The sequence below is a fragment of the Bombina bombina genome, chromosome 2, assembly GCF_027579735.1.
Source record: "Bombina bombina isolate aBomBom1 chromosome 2, aBomBom1.pri, whole genome shotgun sequence".
In the NCBI taxonomy this organism is placed as follows: Eukaryota; Metazoa; Chordata; class Amphibia; order Anura; family Bombinatoridae; genus Bombina; species Bombina bombina.
The window spans coordinates 15,625,870-15,650,762 of NC_069500.1; the positions used below are offsets into that span (position 1 = coordinate 15,625,870).

General features: G+C 39.9%; 1 protein-coding gene across 1 annotated transcript in view; it reads right to left on the reverse strand.

Annotated features, from left to right (window-relative positions):
• LOC128648366 (receptor-type tyrosine-protein phosphatase alpha) overlaps positions 1–24,893 on the reverse strand; it is a 152,000-nt gene that overhangs the window by 86,081 nt on the left and 41,026 nt on the right. The window contains exons 7-9 of the mRNA XM_053700965.1: positions 23,109–23,263; positions 21,814–21,949; positions 12,729–12,878 (exon numbers count right to left, since the gene is read on the reverse strand). Coding sequence (XP_053556940.1) covers positions 12,729–12,878; positions 21,814–21,949; positions 23,109–23,263 — 441 coding nt within the window. The remainder of the gene's footprint in view (positions 1–12,728; positions 12,879–21,813; positions 21,950–23,108; positions 23,264–24,893) is intronic.

Below are 24,893 nucleotides of genomic sequence, written 5' to 3' on the forward strand. Positions count from 1 at the left end.
TTTTAATCCAACTGTCAGATGGAGGTGTCCATCAGATTCTAGATTATGACCCCTTATCAGAGATACATAAAGAGATTAAACTCACTGTGGAGGGAGCTTTAAAAAAGCAAGTCATCACCAAGAATATGGCAGCTTTTCTTATTAAACAAGACCCTACTACACCGGAATTTTACACCCTCCCAAAGGTGCATACAAACCTAAGGCCTAGATTTGGAGTTTGGCGGTAGCCGTGAAAACCAGCGTTAGAGGCTCCTAACGCTGGTTTTAGGCTACCGCCGGTATTTGGAGTCAGTCAAAAAAGGGTCTAACGCTCACTTTTCAGCCGCGACTTTTCCATACCGCAGATCCCCTTACGTCAATTGCGTATCCTATCTTTTCAATGGGATCTTTCTAACTCCGGTATTTAGAGTCGTGTCTGATGTGAGCGTTAGAAATCTAACGACAAAACTCCAGCCGCAGAAAAAAGTCAGTAGTTAAGAGCTTTCTGGGCTAACGCCGGTTCATAAAGCTCTTAACTACTGTGCTCTAAAGTACACTAACACCCATAAACTACCTATGCACCCCTAAACCGAGGCCCCCCCACATCGCCGACACTCGATTAAATTTTTTTAACCCCTAATCTGCCGACCGCCACCTACGTTATACTTATGTACCCCTAATCTGCTGCCCCTAACACCGCCGACCCCTATATTATATTTATTAACCCCTAATCTGCCCCCCACAACGTCGCCGCCAGCTACCTACACTTATTAACCCCTAATCTGCCGTCCGAACGCCGCCACCTACATTATAGCTATGTACCCCTAATCTGCTGCCCCTAACACCGCCGACCCCTATATTATATTTATTAACCCCTAACCTGCCCCCCACAACGTCGCAGCCAGCTACCTACACTTATTAACCCCTAATCTGCCGTCCGCACGCCGCCGCCAGCTACATTATAGCTATGTACCCCTAATCTGCTGCCCTAACATCGCCGACCCCTATATTATATTTATTAACCCCTAACCTGCCCCCCACAACGTCGCCGCCACCTACCTACAATAATTAACCCCTAATCTGCCGACCGCAAAGAGCCGCCGCCGCCAGCTACATTATAGCTATGTACCCCTAATCTGCTGCCCTAACATCGCCGACCCCTATATTATATTTATTAACCCCTAACCTGCCCCCCACAACGTCGCCGCCACCTACCTACAATAATTAACCCCTAATCTGCCGACCTACATTATAGCTATGTACCCCTAATCTGCTGCCCCTAACACCGCCGACCCCTATATTATATTTATTAACCCCTAATCTGCCCTCCCTAACATCGCCGACACCTAACTTCAATTATTAACCCCTAATCTGCCGACCGAATCTCACCGCTACTCTAATAAATGTATTAACTCCTAAAGCTAAGTCTAACCCTAACACTAATACCCCCTAAATTAAATATAATTTAAATCTAACGAAATTAATTAACTCTTATTAAATAAATTATTCCGATTTAAAGCTAAATACTTACCTGTAAAATAAATCCTAATATAGCTACAATATAAATTATAATTATATTATAGCTATTTTAGGATTTATATTTATTTTACAGGTAACTTTGTATTTATTTTAACCAGGTACAATAGCTATTAAATAGTTAAGAACTATTTAATAGCTAAAATAGTTAAAATAATTACAAAATTACCTGTAAAATAAATCCTAACCTAAGTTACAATTAAACCTAACACTACACTATCAATAAATTAATTAAATACAATACCTACAAATAACTACAATGAAATAAACTAACTAAAGTACAAAAAATAAAAAAGAACTAAGTTACAAAAAATAAAAAAATATTTACAAACATAAGAAAAATATTACAACAATTTTAAACTAATTACACCTACTCTAAGCCCCCTAATAAAATAACAAAGCCCCCCAAAATAAAAAATGCCCTACCCTATTCTAAATTACAAAAGTTCAAAGCTCTTTTACCTTACCAGCCCTAAACAGGGCCCTTTGCGGGGCATGCCCCAAAGAATTCAGAATACCCCCCCCAACAATACAATACCCCCCCCAACATTACAACCCACCACCCACATACCCCTAATCTAACCCAAACCCCCCTTAAAGAAACCTAACACTACGCCCCTGAAGATCTTCCTACCTTGAGTCGTCTTCACCCAGCCGAGCCAAATTCTTCATCCAAGCGGAGCAAGAAGAGGTTCTCCATCCGGTAGAAGTCTTCATCCAAGAGGGGCAGAAGAGGTCTAAAAATTGTTGTAATATATTTCTAATGTTTGTAAATATTTTTTTATTTTTTGTAACTTTAGTTAGTTTATTTCATTGTATTTATTTGTAGGTATTTTATTTAATTTATTTATTGATAGTGTAGTGTTAGGTTTAATTGTAACTTAGGTTAGGATTTATTTTACAGGTAAATTTGTAATTATTTTAACTATTTTAGCTATTAAATAGTTCTTAACTATTTAATAGCTATTGTACCTGGTTAAAATAAATACAAAGTTACCTGTAAAATAAATATAAATCCTAAAATAGCTATAATATCATTATAATTTATATTGTAGCTATATTAGGATTTATTTTACAGGTAAGTATTTAATTAATAACTTTATAATAATAGCGGTGCGGTCCGCTCGGCAGATTAGGGGTTAATAAGTGTAGGCAGGTGGAGGCGACGTTGTGGGGGGCAGATTAGGGGTTAATAAATATAATATAGGGGTCGGCGGTGTTAGGGGCAGCAGATTAGGGGTACATAGGGATAATGTAAGTAGCGGCGGTTTACGGAGCGGCAGATTAGGGGTTAAAAATAATATACAGGGGTCAGCGATAGCGGGGGCGGCAGAATAGGGGTTAATAAGTGTAAGGTTAGGGGTGTTCAGACTCGGGGTACATGTTAGAGTGTTAGGTGCAGACGTAGGAAGTGTTTCCCCATTGGAAACAATGGGGCTGCGTTAGGAGCTGAACGCGGCTTTTTTGCAAGTGTTAGGTTTTTTTTCAGCTCAAACAGCCCCATTGTTTCCTATGGGGGAATCGTGCACGAGCACGTTTTTGAGGCTGGTCGCGTCCGTAAGCAACTCTGGTATCGAGAGTTGAAGTTGCGTTAAATATGCTCTACACTCCTTTTTTGGAGCCTAACGCAGCCATTCTGTGGACTCTCAATACCAGAGTTATTTTAAAGGTGCGGCCAGAAAAAAGCCAGCGTTAGCTACGCGGGTCGTTACCGACAAAACTCTAAATCTAGCCATAAGAGAACCCCCCGGGAGACCGATTGTTACTGGTACAGAGTCAGTTTTCTCCAATATGGCAATCTTTCTGGACAAAATTTTTAACCCCCTGGCCTCCAAACAATTATCTGTCTTAATGGATATTGGCGACATTTTAGCAAAAGTCTGTGAGATGCCACGTAAGGACACTTATCCTATTTAGTCTTGACATAAGTCAGTTTATATACAGCCATCCCCCATGAAGCTGGCATACAGTCAACTTTGGAACTAATTGAACAAGAATCGACATTATCTTTACCCCAATCTAAATTTGTAGAGGATCTTTTGGGCATTATACTTTATTTAAACAATTTTTTGTTTCAGGACACATTTTATTTGCAAAAGAAGGGGCTAGCGATGGGCTCCAATGTAGACCCCTCATACACCAACATATTTTTCAGTCAATTTGAGAAGAAGCATGTATGTACTCATCTTTACCAGGAGAACTGTAGGATATGATGTGTTTGGCGTGTGGGGGGGCTCATTGGAGTCTTTACAGGAATATGTAGAGAATCTTAATAATGCCACTAATAGTTTAAAATGCACCCTGGACCATTCTACAGTAAAATCAGAAGTTAACAACAGATATATATAGTAAACCAACTGACCGCAACACTGTTGCATTTTAAAAGTTTCCACCCCCAAAGGGTATTTAATGCTATCCCCAAGAGTCAGTTTTGCAGGATGATTCGTAATGTGAAGGATAAGGACCTTCAGGATATAAGATTGAATCAGATGACAAAGACATTTTTAGATAGGGGTTATCCAAAAGAGGTAGTCACACTGAGTAAACAGGAATCCATTAATATAATTGTACTACCCAAGAAACAGAATTTAATGAATATAGTGATAGAATTACATCAGTTCTCAAAAAGAATTGGTACCTACTTAGTAAATCCCTGCCTAATGTAATTGATTTTCAAATGCCACCAATACAGTCATTTAAAAGGGTAAAAAATCTTAAGGACACACTAGTACGTGAAGATGTAAGGCATAACAAATTGAGAGGTACTAACTATTTGACCACTCATAAGAAAGGCACATACCCTTGCCTAGGATGTGCACAATGCAATTCAATGATTAAAGGGAAGTGTATTGCTCAAATTAATTGACAGTAAACACGTGCGATACAGAGTTTATTGTATATCTCCTTAAATGCCCATGTGGGCGTGGCTATGTAGGGAAAACTATCCGCCCCGTTAAGGACAGGAATACTGCCCATAAATCCAGTATCAGAAACAAAGACATGACATTGCCAGTGTCTGCCCATTTTACCATGACAGGACATATAGTCAGCCAATTAAAGTTCCAGGTGATAGATCACATCTCAAAACTAAGGTGAGGGGGCAACAGGGAACTTCTTTTGAAAAAAAAGAGTACACCACCTGGGCACTTTACATCCGATTGGTCTAAACAAGGATTATGATTTACATTTGTTTTTGTAAAAAAAAAACAACAAAAAAACATTTTTACAAATATTTTTGTATTTATGTGTATTTTCTCCCCTATATTTTACGAAGAGCTTGTAAATTAAGCATAATATTGGAGAATTGTTTTTAACAAATTTTATTGTAATCTACTGGTGGAGTACTTATTTTTAACATCCACTAGATGGCAGCATACCTTAGAGAAGATGATGTATACATGATAAGTAGGAGTTAAATTGTTATCCACAGGTGCTATAAATTAAGGTTGTTCACCTGTATTCCACAGCATGAGTAAGGGCTATGTAGGCCCAAAACGTAGCTGTTTTATTCTTTGAAACTTCAATAAAGGATGTGATCCTAAAGAAACGGTGTTAGGAATAAGAGAGAAAGAGATGATAGAGATAGAGATAGAGATGATAGAGATAGAGATGATAGAGATAGAGATGATAGAGATAGAGATGATAGAGATAGAGATGATAGAGATAGAGATAGAGATGATAGAGATAGAGATAGAGATGATAGAGATGATAGAGATGATAGAGATAGATGATAGAGATGATAGAGATTATAGAGATAGAGATGATAGAGATAGAGATGATAGAGATAGAGATGATAGAGATAGAGATGATAGAGATAGAGATGATAGATGATAGAGATGATAGATGATAGAGATAGAGATGATAGAGATAGAGATGATAGAGATAGAGATAGAGATGATAGAGATAGAGATGATAGAGATGATAGAGATGATAGAGATAGAGATGATAGAGATAGAGATAGAGATGATAGAGATAGAGATGATAGAGATGATAGAGATAGAGATAGAGATGATAGAGATAGAGATGATAGAGATGATAGAGATGATAGAGATAGAGATGATAGAGATAGAGATGATAGAGATGATAGAGATGATAGCGATAGAGATGATAGAGATAGAGATGATAAAGATAGAGATGATAGAGATGATAGAGATGATAGAGATAGAGATGATAGAGATAGAGATGATAGAGATAGAGGAGATATAGATAGAGATAGAGATGATAGAGTTAGAGATGATAGAGATAGAGATAGAGATGATAGAGATAGAGATAGAGATGATAGAGATAGAGATGATAGAGATAGAGATGATAGAGATAGAGATAGAGATGAGAGAGATGAGAGAGAGAGAGAGATATCTCAATCCCCCTGAGGGGAAGAAAAACGCTTCACTCTCCGGTCTTTAAAAATAAGCAAAAAGCTTTAATCAATCTTCAAAGGAAGTCAGCAGAGGAAAGTCATCCCAAACATTTCGATACCAACAGGTATCTTTTTCAATGGTTTATAACACAAATCCTGAATCCTAATAGCTTCTTGTAACCCACACACCCACTCACCTATTTAACTCCCCCAGTGCAGATGAGACTTCCGGTGCTCCCGAGATGCCGCCCACAACATGCGTCATGTTTCAAACATCGAATTACACACTGCATGGCTAATTACCATAACCACGCCCCTCCATGACGAAAAACGTCACCACGGCAATGCAAACAATATCGCAACTGTTGTTCAGCTTCACCTCAACAGCACCGAGAAGCCCCTAATAACTACGTGTGAAAAAACATTAAAATCAGGATATCTATATATAATCCTAATATCGCTACCCATTTTATTGTTAAATGTGTTAGAGAACACTAAAGGATACCTCTAATACAAGAGCTAACATTATATTTAACCTGACTACAAGTAACTTAAAGAGATATGTTACTTTCCACTAGCATAGTAGGAAACCCAGTTAGCATACTTCAGAGCATACTGGAATATGGTAGAAATATTTAATGCAGGCAACAATACACTCACTGCTTTGCAGTTCTCCAATTAGAGGAGAAGAGTCCCCTATAATATGAATGTCACATTGGATCCAACTTTTTCAAAACTCCAGAGACAACCTAGATCAAACAATCATAGAAGCCTCATTATAAGAATACATTGTAGTCCAACTGAATATTCAACCCTTTAGGGGGTCACAGTGTCAAGTCGGTAAATCCAGGATGTTTCTACTTGAAGAAGTTTTGTATTCCTGTCTCCCCCTCTTCTCAAGGGGGGCACATGATCTATGAGCATGGTCCTAAGGCTTGCTGATGTATGCCCTGCTTGGAGGAAGTGCCTTGCAACTGGTTGGTCAGATGTCTTCTTGTCAATTGCTGTTCTTATGGCATGGCGATGGTTCGCCATCCTCTCTCGAAAAGTGGTAGAGGTTTTTCCCACATAGACAAAAGAGCACGGACACATCAATATGTAGATCACATAGGTGCTTGTACAGGATAATCTGTGTAGAATTTGATATTTCCTCCCTGTATGAGGATGATGGAAATATGCCCCAGTAAGCATGCTATTGTACGTTGCGCAGTCTCCACACCTATAGCATCCTAGTTTCCTCTTGGCATCCATCCATGTGCCCTTCTTATAGCACTTCACAGGATCATTGTGTACCAAGATGTCCTTTAGATTAGACGCTTTCTTATAGACCATGTGTGGGGCTGCCATACGTAGAAAGGGAAGTGACTTATCCGTTTTCACAATATCCCAATTTTTTTTCACAGATTCTGCCAGCACTTTGGACAGAGGGTTAAAAGTTGTAACAAAATTAATGTTACTCTCTAAACTGTCCACATTCTTTGGTTTATCACGTGGCTGTAACAGTGTCAATTGATCATATTGTGTCAATTCAGTATGTGCTTGTTCAATGTCCTTTGCCTTATATCCATGTTGTTTTAATTTAGCCTTCATCTCTTCTTCATGGGCATTCCTGGTACTGACAAGTGTATTGTTGCGTGCAACTCGCATGAGCTGAGAGGAGACAACCCCCTTCTTTTGATGTTCTGGATGGTAACTGGTAGATAGTAATAAGGAATTCTTATCAGTGGGTTTAGAGTATAGAGATGTAGAGAATTTGCAACCCTCACTATCAAAATAGATTGTTATATTCAAATCTAAAAAGGGAATGGTATCATTGCTATATGCAAATTTAAAGCGAATAGTTGATTCAAGTTTGTTAAGAGTATCAACCCAATGTGTTAATGATTCTATCGACCCTCTCCATATCAGGAATACATCATCTATGTATCTAACGTATAATTTGAGGTTACTCTCCGTCAAGACATTCATGACATTAGTCTCATACCAGGACATGTAGAGATTGGCATATGCGGGAGCCATATTGGAACCCATAACAGTCCCTGCTAATTGTAGAAAGAAGTCTCTTTCAAATTTGAAAAAAAAAAAAAATTTCCAAGCAAAAGGTGAGTAGTTCAAGCAGGAACTCAATGGGTGGTCCCGCATATGCCAATGATCCACTTACCATGGATCTGACAGCCTGCACACCGCCACCATGTGGTATGACAGTGATCATTCGATCATTATACATGCTGCGGACAAGGGGGGTTCAATTGTGATTTATATTGACTATCGTGATGAGGCTTATAGGCAGCTCTCAGATAATAAGATCTACTGTAAACTTAGGGGCAATCCTACGATATCCTTTAAGAAAGAACTTGACTATACTTTAAAGTGTGGCTACGAAGCAGGGATGATTAATGAGAGTAAATTTGATTTTCTGACTACTCCCTTTCCAGTAATACCTGTCCTATACTTGTTGCCTAAAGTGCATAAAACCCTGATAAAACCTCCCGGCAGACCCATTGTGTCTGCCCGGGATTCTTTATGTTCTAATGTGGCTATATTTATTGACCATCATTTACAACCTGTTGTGAAGGAATCATTTTCCTTTATATTGGATTCACCCTCGCTTAATAGAAAATTGTTGAATTTGGAATGTTTGGAGCCTGGTGACCTACTGGTTACCATGGATGTTGACAGCCTGTACACTGTCATAACACATGGTGGCGGTGTGCAGGATGTCAGATCCATGGTAAGTGGATCATTGGCATATGCGGGACCACCCATTGAGTTCCTGCTTTAACTACTCACATTTTGCTTGGAATTTTTTTTTTCAAATTTGAAAGAGACTTCTTTCTACAATTAGCAGGGACTGCTATGGGTTCCAATATGGCTACCGCATATGCCAATCTCTACATGTCCTGGTATGAGACTAATGTCATGAATGTCTTGACGGAGAGTAACATCAAATTATACGTTCGATACATAGATGATGTATTCCTGATATGGAGAGGGTTGATAGAATCATTAACACATTGGGTTGATACTCTTAACAAACTTGAATCAACTATTCGCTTTAAATTTGCATATAGCAATGATACCATTCCCTTTTTAGATTTGAATATCACAATCTATTCTGATAGTGAGGGTTGCAAATTCTCTACATCTCTATACTCTAAACCCACTGATAAGAATTCTTTATTATTATCTACCAGTTACCATCCAGAACATCAAAAGAAGGGGGTTGTCTCCTCTCAGCTCATGCGAGTTGCACGCAACAATACACTTGTCAGTACCAGGAATGCCCATGAAGAAGAGATGAAGACTAAATTAAAACAACATGGATATAAGGCAAAGGACATTGAACAAGCACATACTGAATTGATACAATATGATCAATTGACACTGTTACAGCCACGTAATAAACCAAAGAATGTGGACAGTTTAGAGAGTAACATTATTTTTGTTACAACTTTTAACCCTCTGTCCAAAGTGCTGGCAGAATCTGTGAAAAAAATTTGGGATATTATGAAAACGGATAAGTCACTTCCCTTTCTACGTATGGCAGCCCCACGCATGGTCTATAAGAAAGTGTCTAATCTAAAGGACATCTTGGTACACAATGATCCTATGAAATGCTATGAGAAGGGCACATGGATGGATGCCAAGAGGAAACTAGGATGCTATAGGTGTGGAGACTGCACAACGTGCAATAGCATGCTTACTGGGGCGTATTTCCATCATCCTCATACAGGGAGGAAATATAAAATTCTACACAGATTATCCTGTACAAGCACCTATGTGAACTACATATTGATGTGTCCGTGCTCTTTTGTCTATGTGGGAAAAACCTCTACCACTTTTCGAGAGAGGATGGGGAACCACCGCCATGCCATAAGAACAGCAATTGACAAGAAGACATCTGACCAACCAGTTGCAAGGCACTTCCTCCAAGCAGGGCATACATCAGCAAGCCTTAGGACCATGCTAATAGATCATGTGCCCCCCTTGAGGAGAGGGGGAGACAGGAATACAAAACTTCTTCAAGTAGAAACATCCTAGATTTACCGACTTGAAACTCTGTGACCCTTAAAGGGTTGAATGTTCAGTTGGACTACAATGTATTCTTATAATGAGGCTTCTATGATTGTTTGATCTAGGTCATCTCTGGAGTTTTGAAAAAGTTGGATCCAATGTGACATTCATATTATAGGGGACTCTTCTCCTTTAATTGGAGAACTGCAAAGCAGTGAGTGTATTGTTGCCTGCATTAAATATTTCTACCATATTCCAGTATGCTCTGAAGTATGCTAACTGGGTTTCCTTTTTTGAAAATATGGACTGCTATGCTAGTGGAAAGTAACATATCTCTTTAAGTTACTTGTAGTCAGGTTAAATATAATGTTAGCTCTTGTATTAGAGGTATCCTTTAGTGTTCTCTAACACATTTAACAATAAAATGAGTAGTGATATTAGGATTATATATAGATATCCTGATTTTAATGTTTTTTCCCACGTAGTTAATAGGGGCTTCTCGGTGCTGTTGAGGTGAAGCTGAACAACATTTGCGATATTGTTTGCATTGCCGTGGTGACGTTTTTCGTCATAGAGGGGCGTGGTTATGGTAATTAGCCATGCAGTGTGTATTCGGATGTTTGAAACATGACGCATGTTGTGAGCGGCATCTCGGGAGCACCGGAAGTATCATCTGCACCGGGGGAGTTAAATAGGTGAGTGGGTGTGTGGGTTACAAGAAGCTATTAGGACACAGGATTTGTGTTTTAACCCATTGAAAAAGATACCTGTTGGTATCGAAACGTTTGGGATGATTTTTTTCCGCTGACTTCCTTTGAAGATTGATTAAAGCTTTTTGCTTATTTTTAAAGACCGGAGAGTGAAGCGTTTTTCTTCCCCTCAGGGGGATTGATTGCTATTGCAGTACATTTTCTATGCAGCACCATGGCGGATGTGGCTGTAACAGTGAGTGCACTTAACTTGGCTTTTGTGATATATATATATATACAGTAAATGTATCTTTGTACATAATACTTTTTGTAATAAAATGTTTATTACAATATACTCCTATTATCGAGGTGGGGCAACACATGACCCAATAAATCATGGTCAAATAGAGGAGATCAGTGTGGTGATTCATGTGAGTACTTTCTTGGCTAATATTCTCTCCCTCAATACTTTGTTGCTAAACCTCTACTGAGCATGTCTTCACTTATTTTTTCAGCTGTTCTTCTAATCAGCATTCATAAAATATAAAAAGTAGTAATTATATTAGCATCACTGCTGTTTTTTCATCAAACAAAAGAAGCATCTACTAGTCCATAAAATCTACCCTAGATCTCAAACAGATTGGTGCAGCATTTTTTGATGGAAGTTTGGCTAATTGCTTTCAATGTTAGGGGGGGAACCCATAAGGGGCCAGATTACAAGTGGAGCAGTATTTAACAGTCCCACTTGAGCGCTATCTCTGCTAGATTTAAGCTTTTTGTGCGTGTCAGGTATAAGTTGAAAGTAAAACGTTTTTGCTCACGTGCTAACCCGACTTGTGTAAAAAGCCAAACTTAGAATATCACATACAAGTTAACATATTCCTCCATTGTCAATTGAACAAAAAAAGTGGAAACGCCCTAACACACTACTTGCTCGCAAACTGGATCGCAAATTCTCATGTGCGCTGACCCAACAGGAAAATATTTCACATAGCAATGTTCTTCACATAGCAGAAAATTTTCCATTTATTCAGAAATACATATTTCTACATATATCTGTGTGTACACAGAGGAACTCCAGCACTCACTTGCAAGCTTTCAGCTAAGATAAAAGCAGAAATGGAAGAGTTATTTACCGCATCTGGCCAAATAGGACAAGCCCAGGTACCACATCAAGGTCTCTCCCAACACCTGGGTCCCTAAAACAGCCAAACATTGCATGCTCTCAATCAAGCAAACTGGGAACAAGTTAAAGGGACACTGAACCCACATTTTTTCATTTGTGATTCAGATAGAGCAATTTTAAGCAACTTCCCAGCAGAATGTACCTAGAGTAGAATGCACCTACAGTAGAATGCACCTAGAGTAGAATGCACCTAAAGTAGAATGTACCTAGAGTAGAATGTACCTAAAGTAGAATGTACCTAAAGTAGAATGTACCTAAAGTAGAATGTACCTAGAGTAGAATGCACCTAGAGTAGAATGCACCTACAGTAGAATGCACCTACAGTAGAATGCACCTAGAGTAGAATGCACCTACAGTAGAATGCACCTACAGTAGAATGCACCTAGAGTAGAGTAGAATGCACCTACAGTAGAATGAACCTACAGTAGAATGTACCTACAGTAGAATGCACCTACAGTAGAATGTACCTACAGTAGAATGCACCTACAGTAGAATGCACCTACAGTAGAGTAGAATGTACCTAGAGTAGAATGTACCTAGAGTAGAATGTACCTAGAGTAGAATGCACCTACAGTAGAATGTACCTACAGTAGAATGTACCTACAGTAGACTGCATCTACAGTAGAATGTACCTAGAGTAGAATGCACCTACAGTAGAATGCACCTACAGTAGAATGCACCTACAGTAGAATGCACCTACAGTAGAATGCACCTACAGTAGAATGCACCTACAGTAGAATGCACCTACAGTAGAATGCACCTACAGTAGAATGCACCTACAGTAGAATGCACCTACAGTAGAATGCACCTACAGTAGAAGATACCTACACAAAAAGACCAGGGGCCAGCAGTATGAGATGTGACAGGTATTATGGTGTGTTACTTATATTTACCATTTGTCAGATTTTTAATGCCATTAGCACTAAACATTATGGATCAGTGTCTGCAGCATAAGATATACACTAACCTTGAATTCTTCCGTATAACCATCGCTGTGTGATGAATGGTCCTTTATAGCCAGGTGCTTAATATGCGTCTGTATGTCCGGCACATGGACACTGGTCATTCCACAAACTAAAGTTTCCAGTAGGATGTCATACAGGAAAACATACTGCTCCTGCAATACACACGTTCATTTAATAATATCTGTTATTTGTAATTTATTACATATCATGAAATGACAGAGCTAAGCTATTGTTGTTGGTCTGCTAAAAACACCAAGCAGATTTTGCAAGAATAGACCAGAAATAAGCAAGAAATTAAATTAGAAAGAGGTAGAAGTGATAAGAGAAGAGCAACATCGAGGAGCAGAAGACGCGAGTATAGCAAGCAGGTGTGAGAGAGGGAGAAGCAGAGGAAAAAGCAAATAGCATAGACATCTATAGGGGACTGTAAGACATAGACATGGGAGCAGAAGAGGTACCTGAGTATAGAAAACAGATGTGAGAGAGAGAGAAGCAGAGGAAAAAGCTAATAAATAGCATAGACATCTATAGGGGACTGTAAGACATAGACATGGGAGCAGAAGAGGTACCTGAGTATAGAAAGCAGATGTGAGAGAGAGAGAAGCAGAGGAAAAAGCTAATAAATAGCATAGACATCTATAAGGGACTGTAAGACATAGACATGGGAGCAGAAGAGGGACGTGAGTATAGAAAGCAGATGTGAGAGAGGGAGAAGCAGTGGAAAAAGCTAATAAATAGCATAGACATCTATAGGGGACTGTAAGACATAGACATGGGAGCAGAAGAAGGACGTGAGTATAGAAAGCAGGTGTGAGAGAGGGAGATGCAGAGGAAAAAGCTAATAGCATAGACATCTATAGGGGACTGTAAGACATAGACATGGGAGCAGAAGAGGGACATGAGTATAGAAAGCAGATGTGAGAGAGGGAGAAGCAGAGGAAAAAGCTAATATATAGCATAGACATCTATAGGGGACTGTAAGACATAGACATGGGATCAGAAGAGGGACGTGAGTATAGAAAGCAGATGTGAGAGAGAGAGAAGCAGAGGAAAAAGCTAATAAATAGCATAGACATCTATAGGGGGCTGTAAGACATAGACATGGGAGCAGAAGAGGGACGTGAGTATAGAAAGCAGGTGTGAGAGAGAGAAGCAGAGGAAAAAGCTAATAAATAGCATAGACATCTATAGGGGGCTGTAAGACATAGACATGGGAGCAGAAGAGGGACGTGAGTATAGAAAGCAGGTGTGAGAGAGAGAGAAGCAGAGGAAAAAGCTAATAAATAGCATAGACATCTATAGGGGACTGTAAGACATAGACATGGGAGCAGAAGAGGGACGTGAGTATAGAAAGCAGGTGTGAGAGAGGGAGAAGTAGAGGAAAAAGCTAATAGCATAGACATCTATAGGGGACTGTAAGACATAGACATGGGAGCAGAAGAGGGACGTGAGTATAGAAAGCAGGTGTGAGAGAGAGAGAAGCAGAGGAAAAAGCTAATAAATAGCATAGACATCTATAGGGGACTGTAAGACATAGACATGGGAGCAGAAGAGGGACGTGAGTATAGAAAGCAGGTGTGAGAGAGAGAGAAGCAGAGGAAAAAGCTAATAAATAGCATAGACATCTATAGGGGACTGTAAGACATAGACATGGGAGCAGAAGAGGGACGTGAGTATAGAAAGCAGATGTGAGAGGGAGAAGCAGAGGAAAAAGCTAATAGCATAGACATCTATAGGGGACTGTAAGACAGACATGGGAGCAGAAGAGGGACGTGAGTATAGAAAGCAGGTGTGAGAGAGGGAGAAGGAGAGGAAAAAGCTAATAAATAGCATAGACATCTATAGGGGACTGTAAGACACAGACATGGGAGCAGAAGAGGGACGTGAGTATAGAAAGCAGGTGTGAGAGAGGGAGAAGCAGAGGAAAAAGCTAATAAATAGCATAGACATCTATAGGGGACTGTAAGACATAGACATGGGAGCAGAAGAGGGACGTGAGTATAGAAAGCAGATGTGAGAGAGAGAGAAGCAGAGGAAAAAGCTAATAGCATAGACATATATAGGGGACTGTAAGACATAGACATGGGATCAGAAGAGGGACGTGAGTATAGAAAGCAGGTGTGAGAGAGGGAGAAGCAGAGGAAAAAGCTAATAAATAGCATAGACATCTATAGGGGACTGTAAGACACAGACATGGGAGCAGAAGAGGGACGTGAGTATAGAAAGCAGATGTGAGAGAGGGAGAAGCAGAGGAAAAAGCTAATAAATAGCATAGACATCTATAGGGGACTGTAAGACATAGACATGGGAGCAGAAGAGGGACGTGAGTATAGAAAGCAGGTGTGAGAGAGGGAGAAGCAGAGGAAAAAGCTAATAAATAGCATAGACATCTATAGGGGACTGTAAGACAGACATGGGAGCAGAAGAGGGACGTGAGTATAGAAAGCAGGTGTGAGAGAGGGGGAAGCAGAGGAAAAAGCTAATAAATAGCATAGACATCTATAGGGGACTGTAAGACATAGACATGGGAGCAGAAGAGGGACGTGAGTATAGAAAGCAGATGTGAGAGGGAGAAGCAGAGGAAAAAGCTAATAGCATAGACATCTATAGGGGACTGTAAGACATAGACATGGGAGCAGAAGAGGGACGTGAGTATAGAAAGCAGATGTGAGAGAGGGAGAAGCAGAGGAAAAAGCTAAAAGCATAGACATCTATAGGGGACTGTAAGACATAGACATGGGAGCAGAAGAGGGACGTGAGTATAGAAAGCAGATGTGAGAGGGAGAAGCAGAGGAAAAAGCTAATAGCATAGACATCTATAGGGGACTGTAAGACATAGACATGGGATCAGAAGAGGGACGTGAGTATAGAAAGCAGGTGTGAGAGAGGGAGAAGCAGAGGAAAAAGCTAAAAGCATAGACATCTATAGGGGACTGTAAGACATAGACATGGGAGCAGAAGAGGGACGTGAGTATAGAAAGCAGATGGGAGAGAGGGAGAAGCAGAGGAAAAAGCTAATAGCATAGACATCTATAAGGGACTGTAAGACATAGACATGGGAGCAGAAGAGGGACGTGAGTATAGAAAGCAGATGTGAGAGAGGGAGAAGCAGAGGAAATAGCTAATAGCATAGACATCTATAGGGGACTGTAAGACATAGACATGGGATCAGAAGAGTGACACAAGTATAGAAAGCAGGTGTGTGAGAGAGGGAGAAGCAGAGGAAAAAGCTAATAAATAGCATAAACATCTATAGGGGACTGTAAGACATAGACATGGGATCAGAAGAGTGACACAAGTATAGAAAGCAGGTGTGAGAGAGGGAGAAGCAGAGGAAAAAGCTAATAGCATAGACATCTATAGGGGACTGTAAGACATAGACATGGGAGCAGAAGAGGGACGTGAGTATAGAAAGCAGGTGTGAGAGAGGGAGAAGCAGAGGAAAAAGCTAATAAATAGCATAGACATCTATAGGGGACTGTAAGACATAGACATGGGAGCAGAAGAGGGACGTGAGTATAGAAAGCAGATGTGAGAGAGGGAGAAGCAGAGGAAAAAGCTAATAAATAGCATAGACATCTATAGGGGACTGTAAGACATAGACATAGGAGCAGAAGAGGGACGTGAGTATAGAAAGCAGGTGTGAGAGAGGGAGAAGCAGAGGAAAAAGCTAATAAATAGCATAGACATCTATAGGGGACTGTAAGACATAGACATAGGAGCAGAAGAGGGACGTGAGTATAGAAAGCAGGTGAGAGAGAGGGAGAAGCAGAGGAAAAAGCTAATAGCATAGACATCTATAGGGGACTGTAAGACACAGACATGGGAGCAGAAGAGGGACCTGAGTATAGAAAGCAGATGTAAGAGAGGGAGAAGCAGAGTAAAAAGCTAATAAATAGCATAGACATCTATAGGGGACTGTAAGACATAGACATGGGATCAGAAGAGGGACCTGAGTATAGAAAGCAGATGTGAGAGAGGAAGAAGCAGAGGAAAAAGCTAATAAATAGCATAGACATCTATAGGGGACTGTAAGACATAGACATGGGAGCAGAAGAGGGACGTGAGTATAGAAAGCAGATGTGAGAGAGGGAGAAGCAGAGGAAAAAGCCAATAGCATAGACATCTATAGGGGACTGTAAGACATAGACATGGGATCAGAAGAGGGACGTGAGTATAGAAAGCAGGTGTGAGAGAGGGAGAAGCAGAGGAAAAAGCCAATAGCATAGACATCTATAGGGGACTGTAAGACATAGACATAGGAGCAGAAGAGGGACGTGAGTATAGAAAGCAGATGTGAGAGAAGGAGAACCAGGGGAAAAAGCTAATAAATAGCATAGACATCTATAGGGGACTGTAAGACATAAACATGGGAGCAGAAGAGGGACGTTAGTATAGAAAGCAGATGTGAGAGAGAGGGAAGCAGAGGAAAAAGCTAATAAATAGCATAGACATCTATAGGGGACTGTAAGACATAGACATGGGAGCAGAAGAGGGACGTGAGTATAGAAAGCAGGTGAGAGAGAGGGAGAAGCAGAGGAAAAAGCTAATAGCATAGACATGTATAGGGGACTGTAAGACATAGACATAGGAGCAGAAGAGGGACGTGAGTATAGAAAGCAGGTGTGAGAGAGGGAGAAGCAGAGGAAAAAGCTAATAGCATAGACATCTATAGGGGACTGTAAGACACAGACATGGGAGCAGAAGAGGGACGTGAGTATAGAAAGCAGATGTAAGAGAGGGAGAAGCAGAGTAAAAAGCTAATAGCATAGACATCTATAGGGGACTGTAAGACAGACATGGGAGCAGAAGAGGGACGTGAGTATAGAAAGCAGATGTGAGAGAGGGAGAAGCAGAGGAAAAAGCTAAAAGCATAGACATCTATAGGGGACTGTAAGACACAGACATGGGAGCAGAAGAGGGACGTGAGTATAGAAAGCAGATGTAAGAGAGGGAGAAGCAGAGTAAAAAGCTAATAGCATAGACATCTATAGGGGACTGTAAGACAGACATGGGAGCAGAAGAGGGACGTGAGTATAGAAAGCAGGTGTGAGAGAGGGAGAAGCAGAGGAAAAAGCTAATAAATAGCATAGACATCTATAGGGGACTGTAAGACACAGACATGGGAGCAGAAGAGGGACGTGAGTATAGAAAGCAGATGTGAGAGAGAGAAGCAGAGGAAAAAGCTAATAAATAGCATAGACATCTATAGGGGACTGTAAGACATAGACATGGGAGCAGAAGAGGGACGTGAGTATAGAAAGCAGATGTGAGAGAGGGAGAAGAAGAGGAAAAAGCTAATAAATAGCATAGACATCTATAGGGGACTGTAAGACACAGACATGGGAGCAGAAGAGGGACGTGAGTATAGAAAGCAGATGTGAGAGAGGGAGAAGAAGAGGAAAAAGCTAATAAATAGCATAGACATCTATAGGGGACTGTAAGACATAGACATGGGAGCAGAAGAGGTACCTGAGTATAGAAAGCAGATGTGAGAGAGGGAGAAGAAGAGGAAAAAGCTAATAAATAGCATAGACATCTATAGGGGACTGTAAGACACAGACATGGGAGCAGAAGAGGGACGTGAGTATAGAAAGCAGATGTGAGAGAGGGAGAAGCAGAGGAAAAAGCTAATAGCATAGACATCTATAGGGGACTGTAAGACATAGACATGGGAGCAGAAGAGGGACGTGAGTATAGAAAGCAGATGTGAGAGAGGGAGATGCAGAGGAAAAAGCTAATAAATAGCATAGACATCTATAGGGGACTGTAAGACATAGACATGGGAGCAGAAGAGGGACGTGAGTATAGAAAGCAGATGTGAGAGAGGGAGAAGCAGAGGAAATAGCTAATAGCATAAACATCTATAGGGGACTGTAAGACATAGACATGGGAGCAGAAGAGGGACGTGAGTATAGAAAGCAGATGTGAGAGAGGGAGAAGCAGAGGAAAAAGCTAATAAATAGCATAGACATCTATAGGGGGCTGTAAGACATAGACATGGGAGCAGAAGAGGGACGTGAGTATAGAAAGCAGATGTGAGAGAGAGAGAAGCAGAGGAAAAAGCTAATAGCATAGACATCTATAGGGGACTGTAAGACATAGACATGGGAGCAGAAGAGGGACGTGAGTATAGAAAGCAGGTGTGAGAGAGAGAGAAGCAGAGGAAAAAGTTAATAAATAGCATAGACATCTATAGGGGACTGTAAGACATAGACATGGGATCAGAAGAGGGACGTGAGTATAGAAAGCAGGTGTGAGAGAGAGAGAAGCAGAGGAAAAAGTTAATAAATAGCATAGACATCTATAGGGGACTGTAAGACATAGACATGGGAGCAGAAGAGGGACGTGAGTATAGAAAGCAGATGTAAGAGAGGGAGAAGCAGAGTAAAAAGCTAATAAATAGCATAGACATCTATAGGGGACTGTAAGACATAGACATGGGAGCAGAAGAGGGACGTGAGTATAGAAAGCAGGTGTGAGAGAGGGAGAAGCAGAGGAAAAAGCTAATAAATAGCATAGACATCTATAGGGGACTGTAAGACATAGACATGGGAGCAGAAGAGGGACGTGAGTATAGAAAGCAGATGTGAGAGAGAGAGAAGCAGAGGAAAAAGCTAATAGCATAGACATATATAGGGGACTGTAAGACATAGACATGGGAGCAGAAGAGGGACGTGAGTATAGAAAGCAGGTGTGAGAGAGGGAGAAGTAGAGGAAAAAGCTAATAGCATAGACATCTATAGGGGACTGTAAGATATAGACATGGGAGCAGAAGAAGGACGTGAGTATAGAAAGCAGGTGTGAGAGAGGGAGAAGCAGAGGAAAAAGCTAATAGCATAGGCATCTATAGGGGACTGTAAGACATAGACATGGGAGCAGAAGAGGGACGTGAGTATAGAAAGCAGATGTGAGAGAGGGAGAAGCAGAGGAAAAAGATAATAGCATAGACATCTATAGGGGACTGTAAGACATAGACATGGGTTCAGAAGAGGGACATGAGTATAGAAAGCAGATGTGAGAGAGGGAGAAGCAGAGGAAAAAGTTAATAAATAGCATAGACATCTATAGGGGACTGTAAGACATAGACATGGGAGCAGAAGAGGGACCTGAGTATAGAAAGCAGATGTGAGAGGGAGAAGCAGAGGAAAAAGCTAATAAATAGCATAGACATCTATAGGGGACTGTAAGACATAGACATGGGAGCAGAAGAGGTACCTGAGTATAGAAAGCAGATGTGAGAGAGGGAGAAGCAGAGGAAAAAGCTAATAAATAGCATAGACATCTATAGGGGGACTGTAAGACATAGACATGGGAGCAGAAGAGGGACGTGAGTATAGAAAGCAGGTGTGAGAGAGGGAGAAGCAGAGGAAAAAGCTAATAAATAGCATAGACATCTATAGGGGACTGTAAGACATAGACATGGGATCAGAAGAGGGACGTGAGTATAGAAAGCAGATGGGAGAGAGGGAGAAGCAGAGGAAAAAGCTAATAAATAGCATAGACATCTATAGGGGACTGTAAGACATAGACATGGGAGCAGAAGAGGGACGTGAGTATAGAAAGCAGGTGTGAGAGAGGGAGAAGCAGAGGAAAAAGCTAATAGCATAGACATCTATAGGGGACTGTAAGACATAGACATGGGATCAGAAGAGGGACGTGAGTATAGAAAGCAGATGGGAGAGAGGGAGAAGCAGAGGAAAAAGCTAATAGCATAGACATATGGGGACTGTAAGACATAGACATGAGAGCAGAAGAGGGACATGAGTATAGAAAGCAGATGTGAGAGAGGGAGATGCAGAGGAAAAAGCTAATAAATAGCATAGACATCTATAGGGGACTGTAAGACATAGACATGGGAGCAGAAGAGGGACATGAGTATAGAAAGCAGATGTGAGAGAGAGAGAAGCAGGGGGAAAAGCTAATAAATAGCATAGACATCTATAGGGGACTGTAAGACATAGACATGGGAGCAGAAGAGGGACGTGAGTATAGAAAGCAGGTGTGAGAGAGGGAGAAGCAGAGGAAAAAGCTAATAGCATAGACATCTATAGGGGACTGTAAGACAGACATGGGAGCAGAAGAGGGACGTGAGTATAGAAAGCAGATGTGAGAGAGGGAGAAGCAGAGGAAAAAGCTAATAGCATAGACATATGGGGACTGTAAGACATAGACATGGGAGCAGAAGAGGGACGTGAGTATAGAAAGCAGGTGTGAGAGAGGGAGAAGCAGAGGAAAAAGCTAATAGCATAGACATCTATAGGGGACTGTAAGACATAGACATGGGAGCAGAAGAGGGACGTGAGTATAGAAAGCAGGTGTGAGAGAGGGAGAAGCAGAGGAAAAAGCTAATAGCATAGACATCTATAGGGGACTGTAAGACACAGACATGGGAGCAGAAGAGGGACGTGAGTATAGAAAGCAGATGTGAGAGAGGGAGAAGCAGAGGAAAAAGCTAATAAATAGCATAGACATCTATAAGGGACTGTAAGACATAGGCATGGGATCAGAAGAGGGACGTGAGTATAGAAAGCAGATGCGAGAGAGGTAGAAGCAGAGGAAAAAGCTAATAGCATAGACATCTATAGGGGACTGTAAGACAGATATGGGAACAGAAGAGGGACGTGAGTATAGAAAGCAGGTGTGAGAGAGGTAGAAGCAGAGGAAAAAGCTAATAGCATAGACATCTATAGGGGACTGTAATACACAGACATGGGATCAGAAGAGGGACGTGAGTATAGAAAGCAGATGTGAGAGAGGGAGAAGCAGAGGAAAAAGCTAATAGCATAGACATCTATAAGGGACTGTAAGACATAGACATGGGAGCAGAAGAGGGACATGAGTATAGAAAGCAGATGTGAGAGAGGGAGAAGGAGAGGAAAAAGCTAATAAATAGCATAGACATCTATAGGGGACTGTAAGACATAGACATGGGATCAGAAGAGGGACGTGAGTATAGAAAGCAGGTGTGAGAGAGGGAGAAGTAGAGGAAAAAGCTAATAAATAGCACAGACATCTTTAAGGGGACTGTAAGACATAGACATTGGAGCAGAAGAGTATAGGGGAACATGATGAGATCAGTATTACCTTGTTCTGCACCATGTTCACGCGTTTCTTCCGTAACTGGAGAACACAGTCATACACATTAACCTTCTTTACAGAATCTGCCATCTTTAGGAGAATGTCCAGGGCTATAAATGTTCCTGTTCGACCAATCCCAGCACTGTAATAATAATATATGTCTATCAATCTGTAGATCACATGAAGATAATGTCAGGATCACCAGGGTGACAATTAAATTATCTGCAATGTCTGAGGGATGATTACTGTCTTTACCCAATGAATGAGGATGCTAGCTCATAGCTAGAAGTAAACTTCCCCAGTGTCATTGTTTATAATACTCAGGTGATCACATGTTCTGTAGTAAGGTTGAGGAGCCTTAGAACATTTGACCAATGTACCATGCAAAAAAGAATACTGAAAGCGAAATATGATTTAGATTATCAAATTGGGCAAATGCCCTCAAAAAGGGTTGTCAACATGTTCTATTATAAGTAACCATTCAGGATAGTGTCTGCCATAACGTGTTTCTAATTCTGAATGGATTTTATTCCAGGAGTGACTTTGATAATTCTTTGGTCACATTACTATGGTTTGTTTTGAACAAAGGGATCTATGTCTTAAAACTAGTTATTGGTAAATAAAAAACCACAAACATTATTATTATTTATATTATTATTATTTATATTATTATTATTATTATTTATATTATTATTATTTATAATATTATTTATATTATTATTATTATTATTATTTATATTATTATTATTTATATTATTATTATTATTTATATTATTATTATTTTTATTATTATTATTATTATTATTTATATTATTATTTATATTATTATTTATATTATTATTATTTTATTATTATTATTATTTATATTATTATTTATATTATTATTATTATTATTATTGTTATTATTATTATTATTATTATTATTATTATCATTATTATTATTATTATTATATTGCCAAATAAAGGGCCAGTTGAGTTTTCAAGGTGCTCCTATTTACATGTCCAGTGCTCTATCCAAGAGGAAAGAGGTGAAAGGATGGAAATGGATAAAAAATAACTTGTAAAATAAAATGCCACCACTAATACTCCCCAGTAGCCCTGATATTTAGTGTTATATTGTAACCAATGTCATTTCCATGTTTAACGGTTGAACATAACCTTTTACTTTGTCGTCAAGAGGCAGTCAATTACAGTGACACTTGCAAAAAGGAAATGATAATAATAATCAATCATAATAGTGACAAAACCACAAGTACATATGAGCAAATGATATCACCAGGTATAAATGATGTTGGTCATACCTGCAGTGCACAATAACTGGTCCGGAGCCCGGCACCTTAAACTGGTTCATCTGTTCCAGCAGCAGCAAGAGGCCATTGGATGTTTTGGGCACCCCATGATCCGGCCAATGCAGGTAATGAAGTTGTTCCACTGTCTTCTGAACAGATGTCCCAGTCTGAGAAAGAAACCACATTACTGAGACGGATGTGCAGACTTTTTAGACTGTCTAGGGCTCATCTCCTATGTATCACCTAGATCACGAGTTTTGCATTGCAGCTTTTAACACTGAAAAAAAGGGCAAATTCAGCGTAGAAGCAGGAACGCATTATTGGGAGTCATGTCAGTATAGCTATACCGCAAGCATTGTAGTCTGTAACGCAACGTCAATCACGCACTCAAAAAAATGATGTTTTTGTGTGGGATTTCCATAGCGCCGGTATAACAGGTTGTGCGTTGAGGCTAAAATGCTTGCATTACAGCCTAAACCGACATGATCCATACCACCATCTGAGACCAGTAGTTATGGATTTTGTGTAACAAAAATGTTTCACAAAACGCATAACTAAAGTATTACAAATTACACTAACACCCATAAACTACATATTAACTCCTAAACCGCATCACAAACACTCTATTAAACCTAATAAGCCCTAATCTGCCACCCACCCACATTGCGGCTATTAAATAAACCTATTAACCCCTAATCTGCTGCCCACCCACATCACCAACACTATTCTGCAGCTTCCCGACATTGCCGCCACTAAAATAAAGTTATGAACCCCTAAACCTCCGGCCTCCCACATCTCTGCCACTAAATAAACCTATTAACCCCTAAACCGCCGCCCCCACATCATAAAACACTAAATTAAACTATTAACCCCTAAACCTAACACCCCCCCCTAACTTTAAAGTAAAATTACAATATAACTCTAAATAAATACAAACTAACCTGTGAAATAAAAATAAACCTAGCATTAAACTATAAATTAACCTAACATAACTTATCTAATAAAATAAAAAATACAACCAATTAAAAAGAAAAAAATATAATTTAATAAAAAACCTAACACTACGAAAAAAATAAAAATATCTAAATTACAACTAAAACAAAACAAATCCTATGAAAAATTGAAATAATCTAATTTTACCAAAAATAATCAACACTAAAATCATGAAAAATAAATTACAATAAGATTAAAATAAATAAATAAATAAATGAAATTATCAAAAATAAAAACAATTACACCTAAACCCCCTAAACCCCCAACAGTAAAACCCACCACCCAACCAACCCCTCAAAACAAAAAATCTAACTCTAAAAAAAACCTATGCTACCCTTTGCCTTAAAAGGGCAGTTAGCTCTTTTGCATTGCCCTTAAAAGGGCATTCAGCTCTTTTAAAAAAAAAACAAACCCTAATCTAAAAAAAACCCAAACACCACAAAAATTAAAAAAAACCCTAGAAGATCTACTCACGGTTTCTGAAGTCCAGACATCCAGGAGGTGAGATCTTCATCAAGGCGGCGCGGTCTTCATCCATCCCGAGGGCATCTTCTATCTTTATCCCGGCAGCGCAGAGCTGTCCTGAAAGCTGATCCCATCCTGCGTGGAGCATCCTCTTCATACGGTCGCCGCCGTACACTGAAGTTGAATGCAAATTAGCTGTTTCAAAATGGCGTCCTTGCATTCCTATTGGCTGATTTGATTCTTCAAATTCAAACCAGTCAATAGGATGAGAGCTTCTGAAATCCTATTGGCTGTTCAAAACAGCCAATAGGATGAGAGTTACTGAAATCCTATTGGCTG